Source organism: Odocoileus virginianus, chromosome 10 (assembly GCF_023699985.2).
Source record: "Odocoileus virginianus isolate 20LAN1187 ecotype Illinois chromosome 10, Ovbor_1.2, whole genome shotgun sequence".
In the NCBI taxonomy this organism is placed as follows: Eukaryota; Metazoa; Chordata; class Mammalia; order Artiodactyla; family Cervidae; genus Odocoileus; species Odocoileus virginianus.
In genome coordinates, this window is record NC_069683.1 from 51,542,831 (window position 1) to 51,564,038 (window position 21,208).

At 38.1% G+C, this 21,208-nt stretch overlaps 1 protein-coding gene and 1 pseudogene across 3 annotated transcripts in view; one reads left to right on the plus strand and one right to left on the minus strand.

Moving 5' to 3' along the window:
* Nucleotides 1–5,329: 5,329 nt before the first annotated feature.
* The window catches only part of ZW10 (zw10 kinetochore protein), a 34,237-nt gene continuing 18,358 nt past the window's right edge, over nt 5,330–21,208 (plus strand). For 2 of the 3 annotated variants that reach the window (XR_011490028.1, XM_070473564.1), the window contains exons 1-7: nt 5,330–5,597; nt 7,759–7,893; nt 12,445–12,546; nt 12,743–12,820; nt 12,974–13,133; nt 14,603–14,755; nt 15,158–15,349. Coding sequence is in view for 2 of the 3 variants with exons in the window: in XM_070473564.1 (XP_070329665.1) it covers nt 5,439–5,597; nt 7,759–7,893; nt 12,445–12,546; nt 12,743–12,820; nt 12,974–13,133; nt 14,603–14,755; nt 15,158–15,349 (979 nt within the window). In the remaining variant the exon portion in view is untranslated. The remainder of the gene's footprint in view (nt 5,598–7,758; nt 7,894–12,444; nt 12,547–12,742; nt 12,821–12,973; nt 13,134–14,602; nt 14,756–15,157; nt 15,350–21,208) is intronic. The other variant, XM_020872793.2, reaches the window with a different exon arrangement.
* Nucleotides 8,357–8,697, minus strand: LOC110124295 (large ribosomal subunit protein eL42-like; annotated as a pseudogene).

Genomic DNA, 21,208 nt, shown 5'->3' on the forward strand with positions numbered 1-21,208 from the left:
TGCTGCTATCAACATTGAGGTGCATGTATATTTTCGAATTAGTTTTCTCCAGATATATGCCTTGGGGCTTCCCTGGTGGCTTAGAGGGTAAAGCATTTGCCTGCAATGCGGGAGACTCGGGTTCGATCCGAGACCTGGGTTCAATCCCTGGGTTGGGAAGACCCCCTGGAGAAGGAAATGGCAACCCACTCCAGTACTCTTGCCTGAAAAATCTCATGGATAGAGGAGCCTGGTAGGCTACAGTCCATGGGGTCACAGAGAGTTGGACATGACTGAGCGACTTCACTCACTCACTCACTCATGCCTAGGAGAGAGATTGGTAGATCATATAGTTAACTCTACTTTTAGGTTTTTGAGAAATTTACATACTGTTTTCCATCATGGCTGCATCAGTTTACATTCCCATCAGGAGGATAGAAGGGTTCCATTTTCTCCACACCCTCTCCAGGATTTCTTATTTGTAGCCTTTTTGATGATGGCCATTTTAAGTGGTATGAGGTCAAACCTCATTGCACTACTTTTGATTTGCATTTCTCTAATAATTAGTGATGTTGAGCACCTTTTGTCCTACTTTTTGACAGGGAGGCCTGGCATGCTGCAATTCATGGGGTCGCAAAGAGTCGGACACGACTGAGCGACTGAACTGAACTGAACTGATGCCTTCTTTGGAGAAAGGTCTATGTCTTCTGCCAATTTTTTTGATAGGGTTGTGTGAGTTTTTTGTTATTGAGTTGTATGAGTTGTCTGTATATTTTTAAAATTAGCCCCTGTTGGTTGCATCATTTGCAAATATTTTCTCTCAGTTTGTCGGTTGTCTTTTCGTTTTGTTTATGGTTTACTTTGCTGTGCAAAAACTTACAAGTTTGATTAGGTCCTGTTTGCATATTTTTGCTTTTGTTTCTATTGCTTTGGGAGACTGACCTAAGAAGACATTATTATGATTTATGTCAGAGAATGTTTTGCCTATGTTTTCATCCAGAAATTTTATGGCATCATGTTTTACACTTAAGTCTTTAAGCCATATTGAGTTTATTTTTGTGTATGGTATGATGGGGTGTTCAAACTGCATTGAGTCACATGGCAGTCCAGCTTTCCCTACATCACTTGCTGAAGAGCTATACCACCCACCCGCCCCCTGCCACATTGTATATTCTTGCCTTCTTTGTCGAAGATTTATTGATGGTAGGTGTGTGGGTTTATCTATGGGCTCTCTATTTTGTTCCGTTAATCCATATGTCTGTTTTTGTGCCAGTTCCATGCTGTTTTGATTACTGTAGCTCTGCAGTACTGTCTGGGATCTGGGAGGGTTATGCCTCCAGTTTTTCTCTTTTTCATCAGCATTGCTTTGGCAATTCTGGGTCTTTTATTGTTCCATATAAACTTGAGCATTATTTTTCTAGTTCTGTGAAAAAATTTCATGGGTAATTGGAAAGAACTCTCATTAAGTCTATAGATTGCTTTGGGTAGTATGGCCATTTTAACAATATTAATTCTTCTAATCTGAGAGGTGTTAATTTCTTTTTCTTAACTCAAGTGTTCATTTGTACTTGGGTACATTGACTGTGTGTAGCAATCCCATTCTATTCGCTATGCTCTTTCCTGTTCTTCCTGTCTGACTCTTCCTTGTCTTTTGTTGGAAATTTGAAGAACAGTCTTTAGCTTATCCAGCACTCAGGGAGAGGTGGAACTTCTACAGTTTAGTTTTCTTAGAAGAAGATTCCAGAACTTCAACCCGATAACTCTCCATTCTTAGTTCAGATTCCTTCTTACTGGGAAACCTCCCTGATTCAACCTGAGACTGGGTACTCCTCCAATGTTTCTTCTGCCCTTTGTATCTTCCTTAGAGGTATATTAAGCTTCCAGGGCTGTTACTTGTACAGAACCCTTCCAAGGGCTGCACTTGGTTTTCAATCTTTTATTTTACATTCTTTTCCTTAAAGAGTCCTCTCCCTCCTGACAATTGTGTAAGATTTAGGTCCCACAACATCTGGATCAACCTCTCAACTACCTCCAAGATAGTAATGACCATATTTTCCTGAGATTATTTATTCACATATTTAGGATTCCCAGCCTAGCACTGTCTGTCGTATAGTAGTTGCTCAATAAATATTGTTACAAGTTTTCAGGAACTCCATCTGCAGGTCCTTCTTTCCTCACTGGACATTTGTTAATATAAATATTTATATTTCAAAGAGAGGCTGACAGGTCCACCAAACAAAAGTTGGTTAATTTTCTAGAGAGAGGCACTTCTCAAGATATTATGGCTTCCTGTCTCAACCCCAAATTCATTTCCTTTGCTTATGTCACAGGAAGATTCCCCTGCCTCACTAGTATAAGCAGATTGTTCCATGGACACTTAAAATGACAAAGACCCTCAGGTCAGCATCCACTTGGGCTCTACCCTCACAATATACCTTTAAAATTTTTTTAAAAGCATTTTAATCAATGCAATATATGTTTATTGTAGAAAAATAGAAAAATCAGGGGAAAGGAGAATAAATGCCATCAATTTATCACTAAAAGTTAATTTGGTGTACATACTTTATCTCTATATATGTATTTGTATCTATTTATTATTTTTTTATTTTTTAATTTTTTTTATCTATTATTTTTAATACTGTAAGCTTATAAGCATGTGCAGAAATGAGACTATCAGGACTCCTTGCAGTTGGCCACAAACTAGAGTAGGTGGGTCATACATATTCACACAGTAGCACTTTGCAGTTACAAGTGGGAGACGCTGCTCTCATCAACTTTGTGTGTGGCAGCCTAATTTTAATTAGGTCATTTCATACTTGACCCTGTGTACATGTTCTGAGAACACCTCCCAAATTAATTACTCTTCTACACCTTTCCCCTGAACAAAGCTTACATGTATGTTCATTTTTTTTAGAGCTTTATAGCTTATAAAACTTTATAATTAACCCTGTGCTTAGATCAGTGGGTCAAGAAGATTCCCTGGAGAAAGAAATGGCAACCCACTCCAGCATGCTTACCTGGAGAATCCCCATAGACAGAGGAGCCAGGTGGGTTATAGTTCACAGGGTGGCAAAGAGTCGGATATGATTGAAGTGACAGCATGCAGGCACGTATGCACATACTATATTGCAAACATCTTTTAGTATGTAACACACTTGAAAAGTGAAACAAATTTTTCAAAGTTTTGATAAAATTGATTTGTAACCTCTGACAGAAAGTGCTAAGTATTATGTTCCACTCCATTCGGTACTAACGTTATTTATACTTCAGTCCAGTTCAGTCACTCAGCCGTGTCCAACTCTTTGCGACCCCATGAACTGCAGCATGCCAGGCCTCCCTGTCCATCACCAACTTCTGGAGTGTACCCAATCTCATGTCCATTGAGTCAGTGATGCCATCTAACCATCCCATCCTCTGTCATCCCCTTCTCCTCCTGCCCTCAATCTTTCCCAGCATCAGGGTCTTTTCAAATGAGTCAGCTCTTCACATCAGGTGGCCAAAGTATTGGAGTTTCAGCTTCAGCATCAGTCCTTCCAATGAACACCCATGACTGATCTCCTTTAGGATGGACTGGTTGGATCTCCTTGCAGTCCAAGGGACTCTCAAGAGTCTTCTCCAACACCACAGTTCAAAAGCATCAAGTCTTCAATGCTCAGCTTTCTTTATAGTCCAACTCTCACATCCATTCGTGGATATGGAAAAACCATAGCCTTGACTAGATGGACCTTTGTTGACAAAGTAATGTCTCTGCTTTTTAATATGCTATCTAGGTTGGTCATAACTTTCCTTCCAAGGAATAAGCATCTTTTAATTTCATGGCTGCAATCACCATCTGCAGTGATTTTGGAGCCCAGAAAAATTAAGTCAGCCACTGTTTCCCCATCTATTTGCCATGAAGTGATGGGACCAGATGCCATGATCTTAGTTTTCTGAATGTTGAGTTTTAAGTCAACTTTTTCACTCTCCTCTTTCTTTTTTTTTTTAAAATTTAATTTAAAATTTTATTGCAGTAATACCTAAATATTGGGTAGGCCAAAAAGTTTTTTTTGATTTTTCTTTTTTTTTCCAAATCTTTTTATTTATTTATTTTTTATTTTTTATTAGTTGGAGGCTAATTACTTTACAATATTGTAGTGGTTTTTTCTTTCAATCTCATCAAGAGGCTCTTAGTTCTTCTTCACTTTCTGCCATAAGGGTGGTGTCATCTGCATATCTGAGGTTATTGATATTTCTCCCAGCAATCTTGATTCCAGCTTGTGCTTCCTCCAGCCCAGCGTTTCTCATGATGTACTCTGCATGTGAGTTAAATAAGCAGGGTGACAATCTACAGCCTCGATGTACTCCTTTTCCTATTTGGAACCAGTCTGTTGTTCCATGTCCAGTTCTGACTGTTGCTTCCTGACCTGCATACAGGTTTCTCAAGAGGCAGGTTAGGTGGTCTGGTATGCCCATCTCTTTCAGAATTTTCCACAGTTTATTGTGATCCACACAGTCAAAGGCTTTGGCATAGTCAATAAAGCAGAAATAGATGTTTTTCTGGAACTCTCTTGCTTTCTCGGATGATCCAGCGGATGTTGACAATCTGATCTCTGGTTCCTCTGCCTTTTCTACTTAGGTAATATAAATAATATAAATGTATATTTAATAGATGTTACACATACGTATGGGGCTTCCTAGGTGGCGCTAGTGGTGAAGAACCTGCTTGCTAGCGCAGGAGAGACAGGAGATTCAGGTTCCATCCCTGGGTCAGGAAGAGCCCCTGGAGGAGGGCATGGCAACCCACTTCGGTATTCTTGCCTGGAGAATTCCATGGACAGAGGAGCCTGGTGGTGTACAGTCCATAGGGTCGCTAAGAGTCCGATAGGACTGAAGCAATTTAGCACGCACACACACACACACATAAATAAATAAATATACATACGTACATATAAACTATGCAATATGAAAGGAGTGCAATTATGGCATACTTTTATTTATGAGGTGATGCTACGTCCTTGCACAACTGCAGAGGGTACCATTCACACATATTCTGATGGTCACTGCAGTCCATGAGAATGAATACTTAACGAAAAAAATCAAGATGGGCTCCATGGGTCTTCAGGCTACATAAAATTTCACAGGAAAGCGTTTTGCAATTGAGAAAGGTTCACTTGGGACTGGTAATTAAGTAAAACCATTTCACTTCTAGTGAAACAGCGGCGGGAAAAGACAAATTTTTCAAAATGAGCTAGTAAACGCTTCTACGCACAGTTTGCCAACTACGGGACACCGTGGAAAGTGCCCGCCAGGATAGCCGCGGTGCCTGCTGGGAGTTGTGGTGCGGCCATCGCTTTTCGTGAGGCGATCTGGGCCCCGCGAGACTCCGTTTCCCGGCAGGCCGCGCGCCAAGGCAGCCGGCGGGACGGGAGCTGCCGCGCTGGCTGCGAGTGACCGTGTCAGTTTTGGTTCTTGTGGTAGCGATGGCCTCGTTCGTGACGGAAGTCCTGGCACACTCCGGGAGGCTGGAGAAGGAGGATCTGGGCACTCGGATCAGTCGCCTGACCCAGCGGGTGGAAGAAATCAAGGTGAAGCCGGAGCAGCGGGCGGCTGACTCTAAAGGGACGGAGGGAGGAGCCAGAGTAGGTCTAAGTCTGTGGGGTGAGGAGGGGGCTTAGAGGGGAGCCCAGACAGGGACTGGGGACTGCGGAGCCGAGGAGGCTGGGACGCTGGGAAGAGGCGGTGGCTGGGGCAGTATTGGGAGTGGGGTTAGGCTGGGGACGTTTGGGATAGGGGGACGAGGGGAACGCGGAGGAGACCGGCAGAGCAGGGAATTTGGGAGTGTTAGCCCGAGGCGTCTGGGGAGCGGGAGCGTAGCACCTGGATAGAAATGAGGGCAGGGCCACCCCACCCCTCTTCGGAGTGTAGTTTCCTCCTCTTTGTGATTCGTGGATGAATGTGATAGCTTTGGGAGGATTGTACCTTTCTCCTCCCTGAATTTTTGTTATTAAAAACCTATCAATACTTTATTAAACTCAACTCTCTTCTCCACCCCAGGCCTTTGAGACTATGCCGAGTGTTCTAAAACACGTGAATAGCACTTCTTTGGACCTTGCTGTCTTGCGATTGATACAAAAACAAAAGACACCTAACCACACGCAGTTTCACTTTGTACTACTGTCATTACCTTACATTTGTTATTTGCCCACATCTTTGTTGCTTTCTTAAACATCTTAAAAAGACGTGTACCCTGTGGATTTTAAGAGAGCAAGTTTGGCAGTGAACCATAAAGGCACAAAAATGGTTTTATTTTACCAAAATGATTTCCTAAGTGTTAAGTATTCATGTCACTGGCATCTCTCCTGGAATATGGCTTTAGGATTTTTCATTGCTTTTTATATGATGGAAAGAGGACCGGCTGTTAAGCTACTTTAGCGTGGCGCTCAAGGCCCCTCCCCGTTCTGGAACTAACTTGCCTTTCACCAGTTTATTTTCCCATCCAGACAGATGAGAATTACTGTCTATTCTCCAAGCAGACCCACTTTTCCCTAATTCCCCGATTTTATTTATGTTGCCATCTCTCCATCTTTTACCTGTTAGTATTCCTACTCATTCTTCAAGTTCCATCTCAAATGTAGTTTCGTGTGTGAAAAATATCCCCATTTACCCTCAGGCAGAGGTGCTCTGTTTCTTAGTTGTGCTTCTGGAGTACCTGAACTCTTGTTATATTGCATTTCTGTTTTCTGATTACTTAAGTGTATACTATCTTTCCTACCTAAAAGAAATTTATTTGGGACAAGCATAATTTCCCTGGTTCAGAGGTAAAGAATCTGCCTGCAATGCAGGAGACACAGGAAATGTGGGTTCGATCCCTGGATTGTGAAGCTCCCCTGGAGGACAAAATGGCAACTCACTCCAGTGTTCTTGCCAGAAAAATCCCATGGACAGAAGAACCTAGTGGTCTACGCTCTGTGGAGTTCAAAAGAGTCAGACATGACTGAGCAACTGAGCATGCACACAAGCATAGTTTATTCGTGTCTCCCAAACGTTGACTAATTCAGTGAAAAATATTCAATAATTTATAAATTATTTTGTGTTAAAGGAGATAATGGAACTCAGATCAACTTAGGGTTTTGAGATTGTGTGTGCTCAGTCGCTCTGTTGTGTCCAACTCCATAGCCCCATGGGCTATAGCCTTCCAGGCTCCTTTGTCTAGGGAATTCTCCAGGTGAGAATACTAGAGCAGGTTGCCATTTCCTACTCTAGGGGATCTTCCCAACCCAGGGATCAAACTTGTGTCTCTTGTGTCTTCTGCTTTGACAGGAGGATCCTTTACCACTAGTGCTACCTGGGAAGCCCGAATTAATTAAGATTAGGTCTTGCAATTTTATAAGCAAGGAAATAGAAATTCATAAATCAATTGAGATATATAGATTATGGTTTTAGTTTATTCATTTACTTTTTTTCCTATTAGATATATTATTAAAATTAGTGATTATAGTCTGAACTGATTTGATTCAAAATGAGAATTTCTGGCTCTGCCTTTCTCTTTTTCAGTGTTTGTACAATTCTTGGGCACTGTTGGGATTTGTTGATCATTGTCTTCTTGTACCCTTGTGTTATGGGACTCTTAAGGGCGGGAGAAATTTTTTTTTCAGAGAAACCCATTGGCTTGGAGGGAAAGTGAATGGGTATGAGTAGCTGGCAAAAAGGCCCTGACTTGGAAGATACCTAACAGAAGACGAGCTATATATTTTAAGAGTTCGCTACTCATCTCATTGTAATTTTTCTCTTATATAATAGGGCGAGGTGTGCAGTATGATCAGCAAGAAGTACAGCGAATTCCTGCCTAGCATGCAGAGCGCCCAGGACCTGGTTACCCAAGTGGATAAGCTATCTGATGACATTGGCTTGCTGAAATCTCGGATAGAGAGTGAGGTAAGAATAGTTTGTTATGTTGGATAGATTTGTAGAGAGAAAATTCAGCTTCCGGATTCCAAAGACAACTCAGTTTACAACTTTTTTTTTTAATCTTCATTTTTTTTTAAAAAAAAGAAAAATCATTTATTTGGCTGCACCAGGTCCTAATTGTGGCATGTGGGATCTAGTTCCCTGACCAAGGATTGAGCCTTGGCCCCCTGCATTGGCCTTCTTAGTCACTGCAGAGAAGTCCACCAGGGAAGCCCTTAATGCAGCTTCTAAAGACCTCACTTTCCTTATTGGTGAATAGAAGCTGAATTAGATGACCTTAAAGTAAGTTCCAGTTTTAAAATACAGATGTTTTCTAAAACCATAAACAATTTCTTTTTTATGGTAAAAAATTTTAAGCTATACTAATAATGTCTTGCATTTTAGTTCACTTTATAAAAGAAAAAAATAGCCTCAAGATTTTAATGTCTTCTTAATAAAAACATAAAGCATATAAGTGAATCATTTGGCCTTTTTTCTTATCATCTCCTACTTTAAAATGCTTGTATCTCTTAATGGCACGCATTCTCTTATATCTGCAGCTGGCCTCAACATATTAAAGCTTCAGCACAATCTTTGTCTTTTGGCTTTCTTGGTGGAAAATTGGCTTGGATTGCCAGCCACAACCACTCTTACTTCCTGTCGTAAGGCCACTCTCCTTGGACATGCAGGGAATCGCTGCCCATCTTGTACTGTGTCACTTTACACTTTATGGAGCTAGTGCTTACTGTACTTCTTATGGAAAGTCTGGCAGATTTTAAGAATGTTCACCATGTTTGCCAGAGTGCTGTCATCACAAAGGAGTAAGCAAGTGTTGAAACAGGAATATCTACTTGATAATTTAAAAAATGCTTTTCATATATATTATCTCACCAGGATTTTTCCCTTACAGTTTCCTTTTAGGAAAAATAAGCAGTTTAATAAAAGCAAGCTGATATTAGAGGTTTAAATTGAGTAGGTGTCTTGTACGTCTATTGTTAAATTTTCACTTAGGATGCATTGATATCCAAAATCAAGATGTCAAGATATTCTCAAGGTCCTAAATGAAAGACATCAAGTCTCTTCTCTGTGTCTCAGTTACTAAAGAAGGAAAGGGAACAGATGTGTTTTTAAAAGTTTTGTATAAAACTTGAATCACAAGTGGGGAAACCACTAACCATTTGGAAAATCTATTTAACAGTGAGTTTACCTGTCATTCTGGTTAGTGGTTTTAATAAAAATAAATCCATTACTCTGCAACTCTGGTACAGTTCAAATAATATATTCAAAGGGTATTTGTCAGACAAATAAGTCAATAGTGCAATCATAGACTGTGTTATTAGAAATGAAGTATCTGGAACAAGAGAGTAATGGACTGTGTATGTTTTCCTGGCCAGAGTATGACTGGCCAAGATTTATTCAGTTCTGATTGTTGTATTTTTAAAGATGATTGGTCTTGATGAGAGGGTCCAGACCTGACCACCATACCATTTGAAGAACAGTGAAGAAACTGGGGGTATTTAGCTGTGAGAAACACTTCAATATTTGGAATCTTATTATTTGAGAGAAAGACTCAAATTTATGACTAGAGAGGGGAATTCGATTCAGTAGGTGGACTAAATGGTTTATTCAGTCATTTGATATATTTACTGAGCACCTGTAAGGTGCCAGATACTATGGTAGTTGGTGAAATAGATTTTTATTTCAAAATGTGAATCTCGTGCCTACTATAGAGGAATAAAATAATGCGATACACACTAAATAGGAGTAATTCAGTTAGAGGAGATGTTGCTAAAGATGTCTTCCTGTACAAACAGGGGTCCAAACCAAAGTCTGAAGTGATAGGTAGTTAAGCAAAAGAAGGAGAAATGTTTAGGCAGGCACAGGGGACAGCATGGTGGAAGCATGGAGGTAGTGGAGAGATACCACTTTCGGAAAGCTCCAAGTACTCCATATGACAGATGTTTATAGAGTGAGGTGGGAGGGGCCATGAGATTAAAAAGGTAAACCAGAACCATGTGTATTAGTTTAAGTAGTAAGGATTTTCTTGATTGCCCTGTAGAAGCCGTAGAGGAGTTTAAGTAGGGGAGTGATGTCAGATTTGAATTTTAAGAATTCCATTCTGCTCGCAGTTTGAAGAAAAGACTTGAGGAAAAAGAGACTGGGAAATGAGAAGGCAGTTGAAGCATCAGGAGGCAGTTAATCAGGCAAGACAGGCTGCGACCTGCTCCGTAGTCAGTGGCAATGAATGGGCACAGAGAAAAGGGGATGAATCCTGGGGACTTTCAAAAGATATAGGATCTTTGGGAATTGCTGTCCTGAGAAGAGAAAGATGGAGGAGTCTCAGGTAACTGTGGAACTGGGTTATTGATGTGCCATCCATTGAAATAGAGAATCTTGAGGAGGAGTAGGTTTTGGTTGAGTTTAAACATGGGCTGCCTGTATGAAATCTAAATGGAGCTGCACAGTTGGCTTGTATGAAGATGGAGGCTAGACTGTTATAAAGAAAGATGGGGCAGGGCCAGAAACCTGAAATGCAATGACTCAAACGAGATACATATTTTTTAATCATGGTCTCCAGGCTAGCAGGCTGATTCTACAACCCAGGGCCTGGCTATTCTAGTGCATTCTGAGTCAAGAACTGTGGCGGATAGTTTGTTCCCTACAGTAGTAGCCAGTGGATGAACGTTTTTGCACAGCACCCTGAGCCCCAGTTTCTACAGGGCAGTGTGTGGTGGGCTGCGTGATAGAAGAAAACTCCTGAGCTTAGAGAGCACAAATGTCTTCTAATGGGTAGTAAGCATGCTGGATTTTTATCATGAAGGGAAATACTATTTTCTGTTTTTCAAATGTTTGTTTACTCTACAAACATTTTTGAAAAGATAGTTCAGAGCAAAAGACAGTCCATTGCTTCACTTGCAAGATGGTGCTGAAGTGTGAGAAAATCCTAAAAAATTGTCTTCCAACAGTCTGTAGAGCAGTGGAACTGGCAGCATTTATTTGGTGGTTTGGTAGACACGAAGATTTCAGACCCCATCTCAGGCCTACTGAGTTTGAGTCTGCATTTTAATAAGATTCACCAAGCAGTATGTATATATGCATGTTATAGTTTGAGAAGCACTGCGTTAGAATTTTGTTGTTGTTTATGTGGTTGCAGTTGGTCTCTCCCCATGTCCAGTGATATCTGGAGGTTAAGAGAAAATAGAGGGAACAGAGAAGATGCATCTGTTTTCTTAAGACCCAGATTTGGAAATGGTAGACATCACTTCTGCTTATATTCCACTGGTGGGAGTCACATGGTCACACCTGACTGAGAGGGACAGCAAAAACAGATAGTGTAGTTGGGTAGCCACATGCTGTTCCTATGAGAGAGTGGATTTTAGAGGATAGTTTGCACATTATCCCCTCCATATACATATTTGGATTTTAGGAAAATGGTGTGGACTTGAGAGAGCCGCACTTAGAAATTGAAACTGTGAGAATGGAGAGAGTATATAGAGCAGGGTTTTTCAATCTAGGCACTGTTGAATACCTAGATTGGGGCTGGATATTATTCTTTGTTGTGGGGGGCGATCCTGTACTTTGTAAGATGTTTAAATGTTGAGTATCCCTGGCCTCTGCTCACTAGATGCCAGTAGAACTTGCTCACTTGTGACAAGCCAAAATGTCTCTAGACATTGCCAAATGTCCCTGGATGGGGGTGGGCAAAAAATTTTTAATTTTTTGAGAACCATTGGTTCAGAGTAATAAGAGGGCCAGGGAGAAAGGAATATCAGTATGTGTGAAGTGATCAGAGGGAAAATGAAGGTCCGAAAAGGAAATGAAAAGAAGTGGCCAAAGAACCAGGAGAAAAATGAGTAGAAATTGGTGTCGTAGATCTAAGGGAAAGAGAATAATAGTGTACTGATGAATGGTTAAGTACTGGTGATACATGTTTTAGACATAACAACAAAGATTTGATTGATATTTTTTTCTTAAAGATGGGGGAACTTTTAACATATTTAAATCTGATGGGAGGAGCCATCCTCTAGTAGCTATTGAATCAGTATGTAATTAATGAGTGAAGAATGAATTAGTAAGAGGTAAAAGATAGAGAAAAGAGGAAATAATTGATAGTGCAAAGTTCCTGAAAATGTGCCACAGAATAGGAGGTGGATCCTCACTTAACCTAAGAAAATCTTCCTATTGGTTAGAACTATTCAACTCTAGAGTGAATTATCACTTGGCCGTGGGGATACCCTTCTAGTAATCCAGGTGGGTGAGTTCTCTGATGTGAGGTAACTGCTTAAACTAAGACTCGTTGCTGACAAGAGGATTTTATGTTGATGACAGTGGGTGTTTCTGCATAAGACAAGGATTTGGGCCATTTGGACCACTTCAGGTCTCTTCCTACTACATTCTCTGATTTTTATTCCATTCTTAACTGGCATTTAAATTTAATCATGAGTTATTTTCAGCTAATAAGGCTTGTTGATTATAAGAAGTATTTAATTTCTTAGGTATAGTATAGCTAAAAAGTACTTGTCTTTGATTGTGAATTAGGTCCGCCGGGATCTTCATGTATCAACGGCTGAATTTACAGACTTGAAGCAACAGTTGGAAAGAGACTCAGTAGTCCTCTGTTTGCTTAGACAGCTACGAGAGGTCAGTAAATTCACACCAAACTTTAGTGCTTTAGTGGTGAGAAAGTTGTTTTTTTTTTCCAGTTGGTCTTATCTTTCAATGAGTATCCTCTGACTATGTGCTATATTTTTCATATTTTAAAAACAAACAAGCAGACAGACTTGAAATAATAAGATGTATCAGATAAAATATCTAATAACTATACTTATCTTTTCAGTTTTCTACTGCTATTGAGGAATATAGTTGTGCCTTAGCAGAAAAGAAGTATATTTCTGCTGCTCAGCATCTAGAAGAGGTATTAAACACTTTCTCTAAAGCATGAACAAGTAATGCTACTCTTGTTTTAAGTAAATTTTGTGTCACATGTATTCCTTATTGTTATACAAATATATTCTAATTGCCTAGAGTACAGATGAAGTGTTTAATAGTGATTCCATTTCACTGCCAGGCCCAGAAATGCTTGAAGTTATTAAAATCCAGAAAATGCTTTGACTTAAAAATATTGAAATCTCTCAGCATGGAGCATACAATACAGAAACAGAACATACTTTATCACCTTGGAGAAGAGTGGCAGAAGCTGATTGTATGGAAGTTCCCACCATCAAAAGGTGCTGCTGACCTCAGTGAACTGCTTTGCTTAATCTGCCTGAACCGGTTTGGCTTCTGAATGTGTTCCAAATATTTTTTATTGGGAGAGAAGACTTCATTTATTAATCTCCCGGTTCTATACTGAGTTTTCATTTAAGCAGAATGTTTATTAGGACCAAAATGCTTGTTACTTCCTTCACAGTTCTCTTTCTGTCCCTTTCGCTCGGAAGGAGCAGAGAAGAGGAGAGATGATTGGGAGGGGTCCATGAGGTGAAGGTGTGCCCGAGGAGGTGGTAGCACTTTAAGCCCACAGTTCCATTCCATTGTAGGGTGTGCTCATTCCCAGAGCCCTCATCCCAACAGTCAGTCTTTTCTAAAAGCTTAAAGAAACTGTTCGACCTTTCTCTCTCTTGCTAAGGAAGACGGGATCGATGGGATAGGAGTTTGACCCAATTTTTTCAGTCCTCGGGGAAAATTGGTGACAGAATCATGAGAAATGGGATAACTGGGCCTGGCTTTTATTTATACTACTTGGCTCTCAGTCCCTTTGCCCACCTCTGGGTATGAACCCTCTTTGATATCTTGTTTACACAAGGTAAAATCTCCAAGGGTATATTGAAAGACATACTATTAAATCCAGTATCTTTGCCAACATTTAATCTTGAAATTTAGTCTGTTTCAGAGGAAACTTCAGAATCTCCCCTTTCCTCCTTCCCCTTATCCACTTTGGCCTTCAAATACAGTGAATATGAATATATATACATAGACACTCCGCCCCCCCCCCAACCCCCCCATCCCATGTGTATTTTCAAGGAAGTCATCCAAAAGTTATAGATTCTATTTCCAAGCAGATTATAAAATTAAGAGAAGATGGCAATTCTTCGTTGTAACACATCCTTCTTGTTAAACTTGTTTGGCAGGCTGGTCTCTTTATTTCATAAAGAGGGAACATAGAAGAAGAGGCCTTAACTGAAACTAGGATCTCACTTTTTATTCTTTGCCTTCGTTCAGTCATTCAATATATTTTTTTGTTGTTGAGGTATAGTTGATTTACAGTGGTATGTTAATTTCCTCTGGACAGCAAAGTGATACAGTTGTACATATATATATATATATATATATACACACACACACACACACACTTTAAAATTTTCTTTTCTGTTATGATTTATCACAGGATATTGAATATAGTTCCCTGTGCTGTACAGTAGGATCTTGTTGTTTATCCATTCTCAGCACATTTAATATGCAGTTATTGTAAGTGCATCATCTTTTGCACTCAGTTTGATTCTTTGAGCATATCAAAGGAAGTAATTTCTTGTTTTAAAGTGATGTCAAGGACTTGTATGCAGCAATTCGTACTTGTGTTAGAAGTGTATTGTACTAAAACCACGTTTTTAGGACTCTTGGTAGACAGTGGGCTCTCAGGAATAGAAATGGGAACATCTTGTATTGCTGAGACAGCTGATATTTTTTCCCTTCTCCATAGATATCAGCAACTTGGAATCTTGCCTGCAAACAGAGCTTCATTTATGCACTGAACAATCTCAGAAAGAAGAGAAGGACCCTGTGCCACCAATCAGTTCTGTCCTCTTGGCATTTTCTCTTCTTGGAGAGCTACATACCAAGCTTAAGTCATTTGGTAAGATATCCTAGTTTGTTTCATTTACATGACATTTTCAGAAAGTCCAGTGTTAAAAGAATGATGGGAAAAATCAACAAATATTCTCTGAATGATATTGATGATGGATCATAAGGTTTGGCTTCATGATTCATTAAGTAGAATTGTTATAAATATTACCCTTTTCATTAAGGGCTTTGATCTGATCCTTTTTTCTTTTCTCTTTTTCTCAAACTAGCTGTTGGTGTTTATTTTATTTTTTAATAATTTAAATAAAAATCTGTGGACAATCTGGGAAACTTCAGTGGGAAAACTTGTATTGTGTAATCTCATGGTATATGTTTTTTGTTGTTAGGCTCAAAGATCTTTTTTTCTCAAGTGTCTTCAAGTGATTTTTTTTATGAGTGTTCATATAACTTTCAGGTCAGATGCTTCTAAAGTATATCCTTAAGCCTCTGGCATCTTGCCCATCCCTTCTTGCTGTGATAGAAAGCCAACCTAACATCACCATCATTCGTTTTGAATCTGTGATGACTGACTTGGAACATCCATCACCATCTGAAGTTTTTGCCAAGATCAGACTGGTACTGGAAGTGGTCCAGAAACAACTTTTAGGTGTGTATACCCAAGGCCATGCTTCCATATTTTAGAAAAGTTGATGTGGTATTTGAAAGTAAATATTATTTTAAAAAGTGGATATTATTTTAAAAAGTGGATAAAAATGCTGCCATTCTGAGTGAGTGGAGGATGGAGGTGAGTAAATTCTGTCTTGGGAAAAAAGTAGTTACCTTTCTCTTTCTTGCTCTGTTTTGCTTTCCTTCTCTGCCTCGTGTTGCCAGGTAAGATCATCAGTGGTACCCCATGTTCTTTGTTTGTGATATATAGTTGGATTTTGGGATGCTTTTCTCTCATGGGACTTCTAGGGACATCATATTTTGGGACTCTTGGTTAGTTATAGGAAAAGCAGAAATGAACTGAGTGCTGTTTGACATATTTCAGTGGGAAAATCCCCATCAACCTAGTTGATATACACAAACTGAGTTTAACATAGAACATGAGTTTCACTCCAGTTCAGCCTGCTGATTGGATCTTTATATGTTCACCCTTGAGACAACCAGTTTCTGTGCTGCTTGGGTCATTTTTTGGCTGTCACACCACTAAAAGTAAAACTTCTTCCTTTTTTTATTACAATACTGTCATTTTAGTCTATTTGACTTACCTTCTTTTTGCTTTTCTCAGTTGTCTGATTGAATAGTCAAATTAGGCACTCTTGCTGTGGAAAAAATAAAAAAAGAAATGCTGCTATTGTTTGTAAGCCTTCCTGGCAGTCACATAATTTATTATATATAAATAATTTATCACTTTTTATTAAAGTGTAGTTAATTTACAGTGTTGTGCCAATTTCTGCTGTGCAGCAAAGTAGCTCAGTTGTATACATATAGACATTCTTTATTTATATATAAATAATTTATTTGTAAAGCAAGGAATTCTTTCTAGTTTTGATAGCAGAGAATAAAAAATTTCAAGATTTGTATGAACTGCAGAAATCCAAGGTGGTTTTGTTCTTGTTCCTTTGCTTAGGGAGATAATATACTCTTGTTTTTATTAGATATAACAAAAAGTTGTAAACAACAGAGTCCAAGGATTGGAAGGAACTAGAAAGGTGATCAATCCAGATATCTCTGATGCTTGACTCTCCTCTCTGTAACACTCCCATCAATTGGTCACAACAAACCTGAGCACCTTTGAGCGTCTGTCCTACCTCTGGGCAGCTCTTGAGTCCTGTCAAGTTTTTGTTGGTTTTTAAAAAAAAAAGTTGTATCTCCTTTCTGTATTAAATACTCTTGCCAAAATGCCCATTTTGGAAATTAAATCTTTGGGGTAGTTGTTTAAAAAATATGTTCAAAATATATTGCACTGTAATACCTGCTTTACCTGCTGTTTCTACTCTGTGGAGCTGTATAGAAGTCTAATTCTTTGAAATTGGACTTTGAAATTCTTTCCGGTCTGTGTAATTATGTCCCCTACGTCTTACCACCATCTTTACTTTTTTTAAAAATTAAATAATGTTAGATCTTCTTATCTTCAGTGATCTTCTATGGATATATTCCATTTTTTATTAGTCCTTTTTATGACAGTATGGTGTTCAAAACAGAACAAAGCATTCTAGATACAGTCTGAACCAACTCAGATTAGTACGGGAGCATTCACTCCTTTATTCTCAGTTTCAGGTTTCTGTTAGTATAGCCAAAGGCTGTTATTACACAGTTAACTTATTGAGCTTGATGTAAATGAAAGTCCCACATATTCAGTGCAAACGGCTGCTTTCCTATCTTACACCTGACTTTTTACAGTTAATGTTATTCTTTGTTGAATTTTACTTGATAAAATTTTACAGTGCATTAACTATCCTTTCTACTTCATGTTGAATGCACATTTGATAATCATGTTTTCTTAGAGCTTAAGTCAGTGATGGTACTATTAACCTAGAATAAGGCTAAATTGGAGGGTGCTCTGGGGAATTCCAGGAGCACACTGGAATGTCTTTCCAGTTTGACATTGGTCTTTTAAGTGCTCAATCCATTGTGTCTGTAAGTTTTCTTTGTACCTAGGATATTCAGAGCAGAAGACAACTCACTGTTGCTCGGTTCTCTTCCCATCTCTTTAATATCTTTCAGTCAATATTCCCTTCCTTCATCTTCTTCTCCTAAATATAACCTGAGGATCATACTTTGTAGCCTTAGTTCTTTTCTGAGTCCTCTGCTTTCTTTTCATCTTAGTTATTCTGAAACTTCATAAAGGTTTTTACCTTCCCTCTTACGTTTGTCTTTGGTTACATGCTCCTTTCATCTTTTAAATATGTGTTTTTTACTCTCAGGTTTTCTTTATTACTAAGCATCATTGTACCAACAGCAAAGGAATTTTTAAAAAGAGGATAAAAAATTCTTTTGGGAATAATTTGGCAAAATATATAAAAAGCCTTAAAAAATGTTTGTATCTTTAAACCAAGATTTCAACTTCAAGGAATCTGCCCAGAAGAAATAATCTTAAATATATGAAACCATTAAAAAAAAAAAAGCCCTATTTATTTCCATTAAAATCAGTTTTAAATTAGGAATGCACACTGGCATTAATATTTGTTAACATTGTTTTAGGTGTTATTGCTGATGCAAAGAAGAGAAAATAAGTATACTATTTTAAAATAAAGAGAAGAATTTATCTTTACTTGTAAATGATGTGACTGTATACCTAAAAAACCAAAAGACTCTACTAAAACTTTTATAAATTAGTAAAAAACTTACTAAGTTGTCTAGGTACCGTATAAATCTATAAAAATCAGATTTCTTCTCTCTAGCAACAATCAGTTATAAATTAAAATATAAAGATATGTTATTTATAATGGCAACAGAATCTATTAAATTCTTAAAGATAAATTTAATAGGAAGGATATATGTAAAGGAAAGCATAAAACTTATTGAGGACATAAAGGGAAGGGAGGCTATCTTGGATTAGAAAACAATCTTAAAAAATTGTCAACTCATTCCAAAATAATGTATAAATTTAATACATTTCCAGTCAGATGCTTGTTAGGTATTTTTTGAACTGGACAAATGAATTACTCTAGAGCTTACATAAAAAAATATGAGACTTGCCAGTAAAGATTTGAAAAACACTAGTTGGAGAATTTTATAATTAAAACTATGTTTTTGACATAAGATCAATGGAATGAAAAAGAGTCCAGACGTAGAGCCAAGAATAAAAGAGAATTTACCATTTGATCAGTCACATTTTAGTTTAGTGGGGCAGTTTATTAAATAATAGTGCTAGCAAAGTTGGCTATGTGGAATGAGATAAAGTTAGATTCCTGCTTCATTCTTCAGAGATACATTCCAGATGAATTAAAGCCTTATATGCAAAAAGTAGAACAATAAAAGTGTTGGAAGAAAATTTATAATACTTAAATATTATCAGGAAGGTCTGAATGCATAAAGGAAATGGTTGACAAATTTGACTGCGTGTAAATGTCAAACTCTGTATGGTAAACAGTACCATAAACAAAGATTATATTGTACTTGGAGAAAATATCTGCAATGCATTTGACAGACAAGGAGTTGATATAAAGATTTTTTTCCAAAGAAAGAGAAAACATAGTAACAGAAAAAGGGTAAAAAATATGAATAGGCAATTTATGGAAGAAGACGTTCCAATTATTAATAAACATAAAAATAGGTGTTGCTTAATCTCCCTATTAGTGGAATGGAAATCACAGCATTAGAATAGAACTTTCCACCCTTAAGGTTAACAAGATTCAGAGATCTGTGTAAGACACTTTTGGTAAGAAAATGGAAAGGTAGGTTCCTTCATTGCCTTTGTGAGTGTTTTTTAGCAAGTAATCTGAAGCTCTATAGTAATGCTAAGATATTCATCCCTTTGACTCAGGTACCCCACTTTTTAATTCCTTACAGACGTCATATCGACAGTATGTATGTTTGCTTGTGTAATTACTGTATATACTTGCATACTGGAATGGGTATCATCTGAGGAAATGGTTGTGTATCTTACAGGTGAGCCATACTATGGGGTACTCTGCAGCTATTAAAACGAAGTGAAGTATTGCATATAGGGTTATCATTACCATCTTTCTAAATTCCATATATGTGTGTTAGTATGCTGTAATGTTCTTTATCTTTCTGGCTTACTTCACTCTGTATAATGGGCTCCAGTTTCATCCATCTCATTAGAACAACTAATAAAAATAAATGAAAAAAAAAATAAAAGTTTTGCTGATAAAAAAAAAAAAGTAAAGTAGAGCTAGATACCTCAGAGATGGCCATGATCTATTCTTAGGGATAAAAAGTTAAGTGTAAAATCTGTGGCATGAACTCATTTTATAAAAATGGACGTGGCCCCTTAGTTGAATATTATATTGGTTTACTAGGGCTTCCATAACAAAATACCACAGGCTGTGTGACTTAAAAAGCAGAAATTTATTTTCTCACAGTTTTGGAGGCCAGAAGTCCAAGATCAAAGTGTTAGTAGGTTTGGTTTCTGCTGAGCCCTCTCTCCTTGCTTAGCAGACAGTCTTCTCAGTGTCCTCACATGGCCTTTCCTCTCTGCATGCTCACCCCTGATGTCTTTGCTTTGTTTAGAAGGACACTAGTCATAGTGGATTAAGGGCAGGACTCCACCCTTCTGACCTATTTAAAGGTGAATCCTGTCTCCAAATGCAGTTACATTGGGGACTAGGGCTTCAACATATGAACTTGTGGGGGACACAGTTTGATCTATATCAAATGTGTGTATTATAAATGTAAGGGAGGAAGAATACAAACCAAACTCTTAACATCGGTAACTTGGGCACAGAGAGACAGAGAAACTTGTGGATATGGAGAGGGAAGATTGTCCTTTTTCTTTAGAAACATTAGTGGTATTGATTTTCTAGAAAGTATAAGTTACTAAAATTTACCGAGAAGTAGAGACTCTGAACATGCAAATAGTTGTAGAAGAAATTTGAAGGTTGTTAAAGATTTCCTATTTAAAAGGTCACCATTAGGCACATAAAGTTTATGGCTAAATTCTAGGTACTCTTCAAATTACACATAATCCTTTTGATAATCAAGCTCTTTTGGTCAATAGAAAAGGATAGATAAGCATCCTGATTAATTTTTTTAAAAAAGCATAAATTTGATATAAAAATGTACACACAGAGAAAACGTAGAATGATTTTATCAAGTCATTTTATCACTAGCTGAATTTACAAGCTCAGTTCAGTTCAGTTGAGTTGCTCAGTTGTGTCTGACTCTACGACCCCATGGACTGCAGCACACCAGGCTCCCCTGTCCATCACCAACTCCCCGAGCTTAGTCAAACTCATGTCCATTGCGTCAGTGATGCCATCCAACCGTCTCATCCTCTGTCATCCCCTTCTCCTGCCTTCAGTCTTTCCCAGCATCAGGGTCTTTTCCATGAGCTCAGATCCCATTAAAATCGCATTTTTGGTTGGACATTTAATTGTGATTTCAGGTGACTCATTTTGTCAATTCTTTTTTTTAAGAGGAAGCTTGACAAATTCCTAATATATTTGCTGAAAATGTTTCCTAATAGTGTCTGCTTTATCATCTTAAAAATTTTTTTGCATAGCAAAATTTTGCCTTGCTCTGTTTTAGCAAGTTGCACTGCCGTTCGTTGTAAAATTCTTGGCATATATTCTTCCAGTCTCTTTTTTCCTTTACTGTTTCTACCAGTTCCTCCAACTTTTGCATCTTCACTTGATTCTGCATCAATAGTATATTTTAGTTTTAAAGTTGAAGGTTTGTTTATAGTTATTTTCTTAAATGAGAAAAATATATCATAATGAAAATAATAAGCACTTCAATTTAACTCCTTTTTTCAGTTTATATAGCTATCACTGTAACCTGTGCTGTATGCACAGAATATTCAAGTACACACATTACAGTGTTACACTGATGCAAA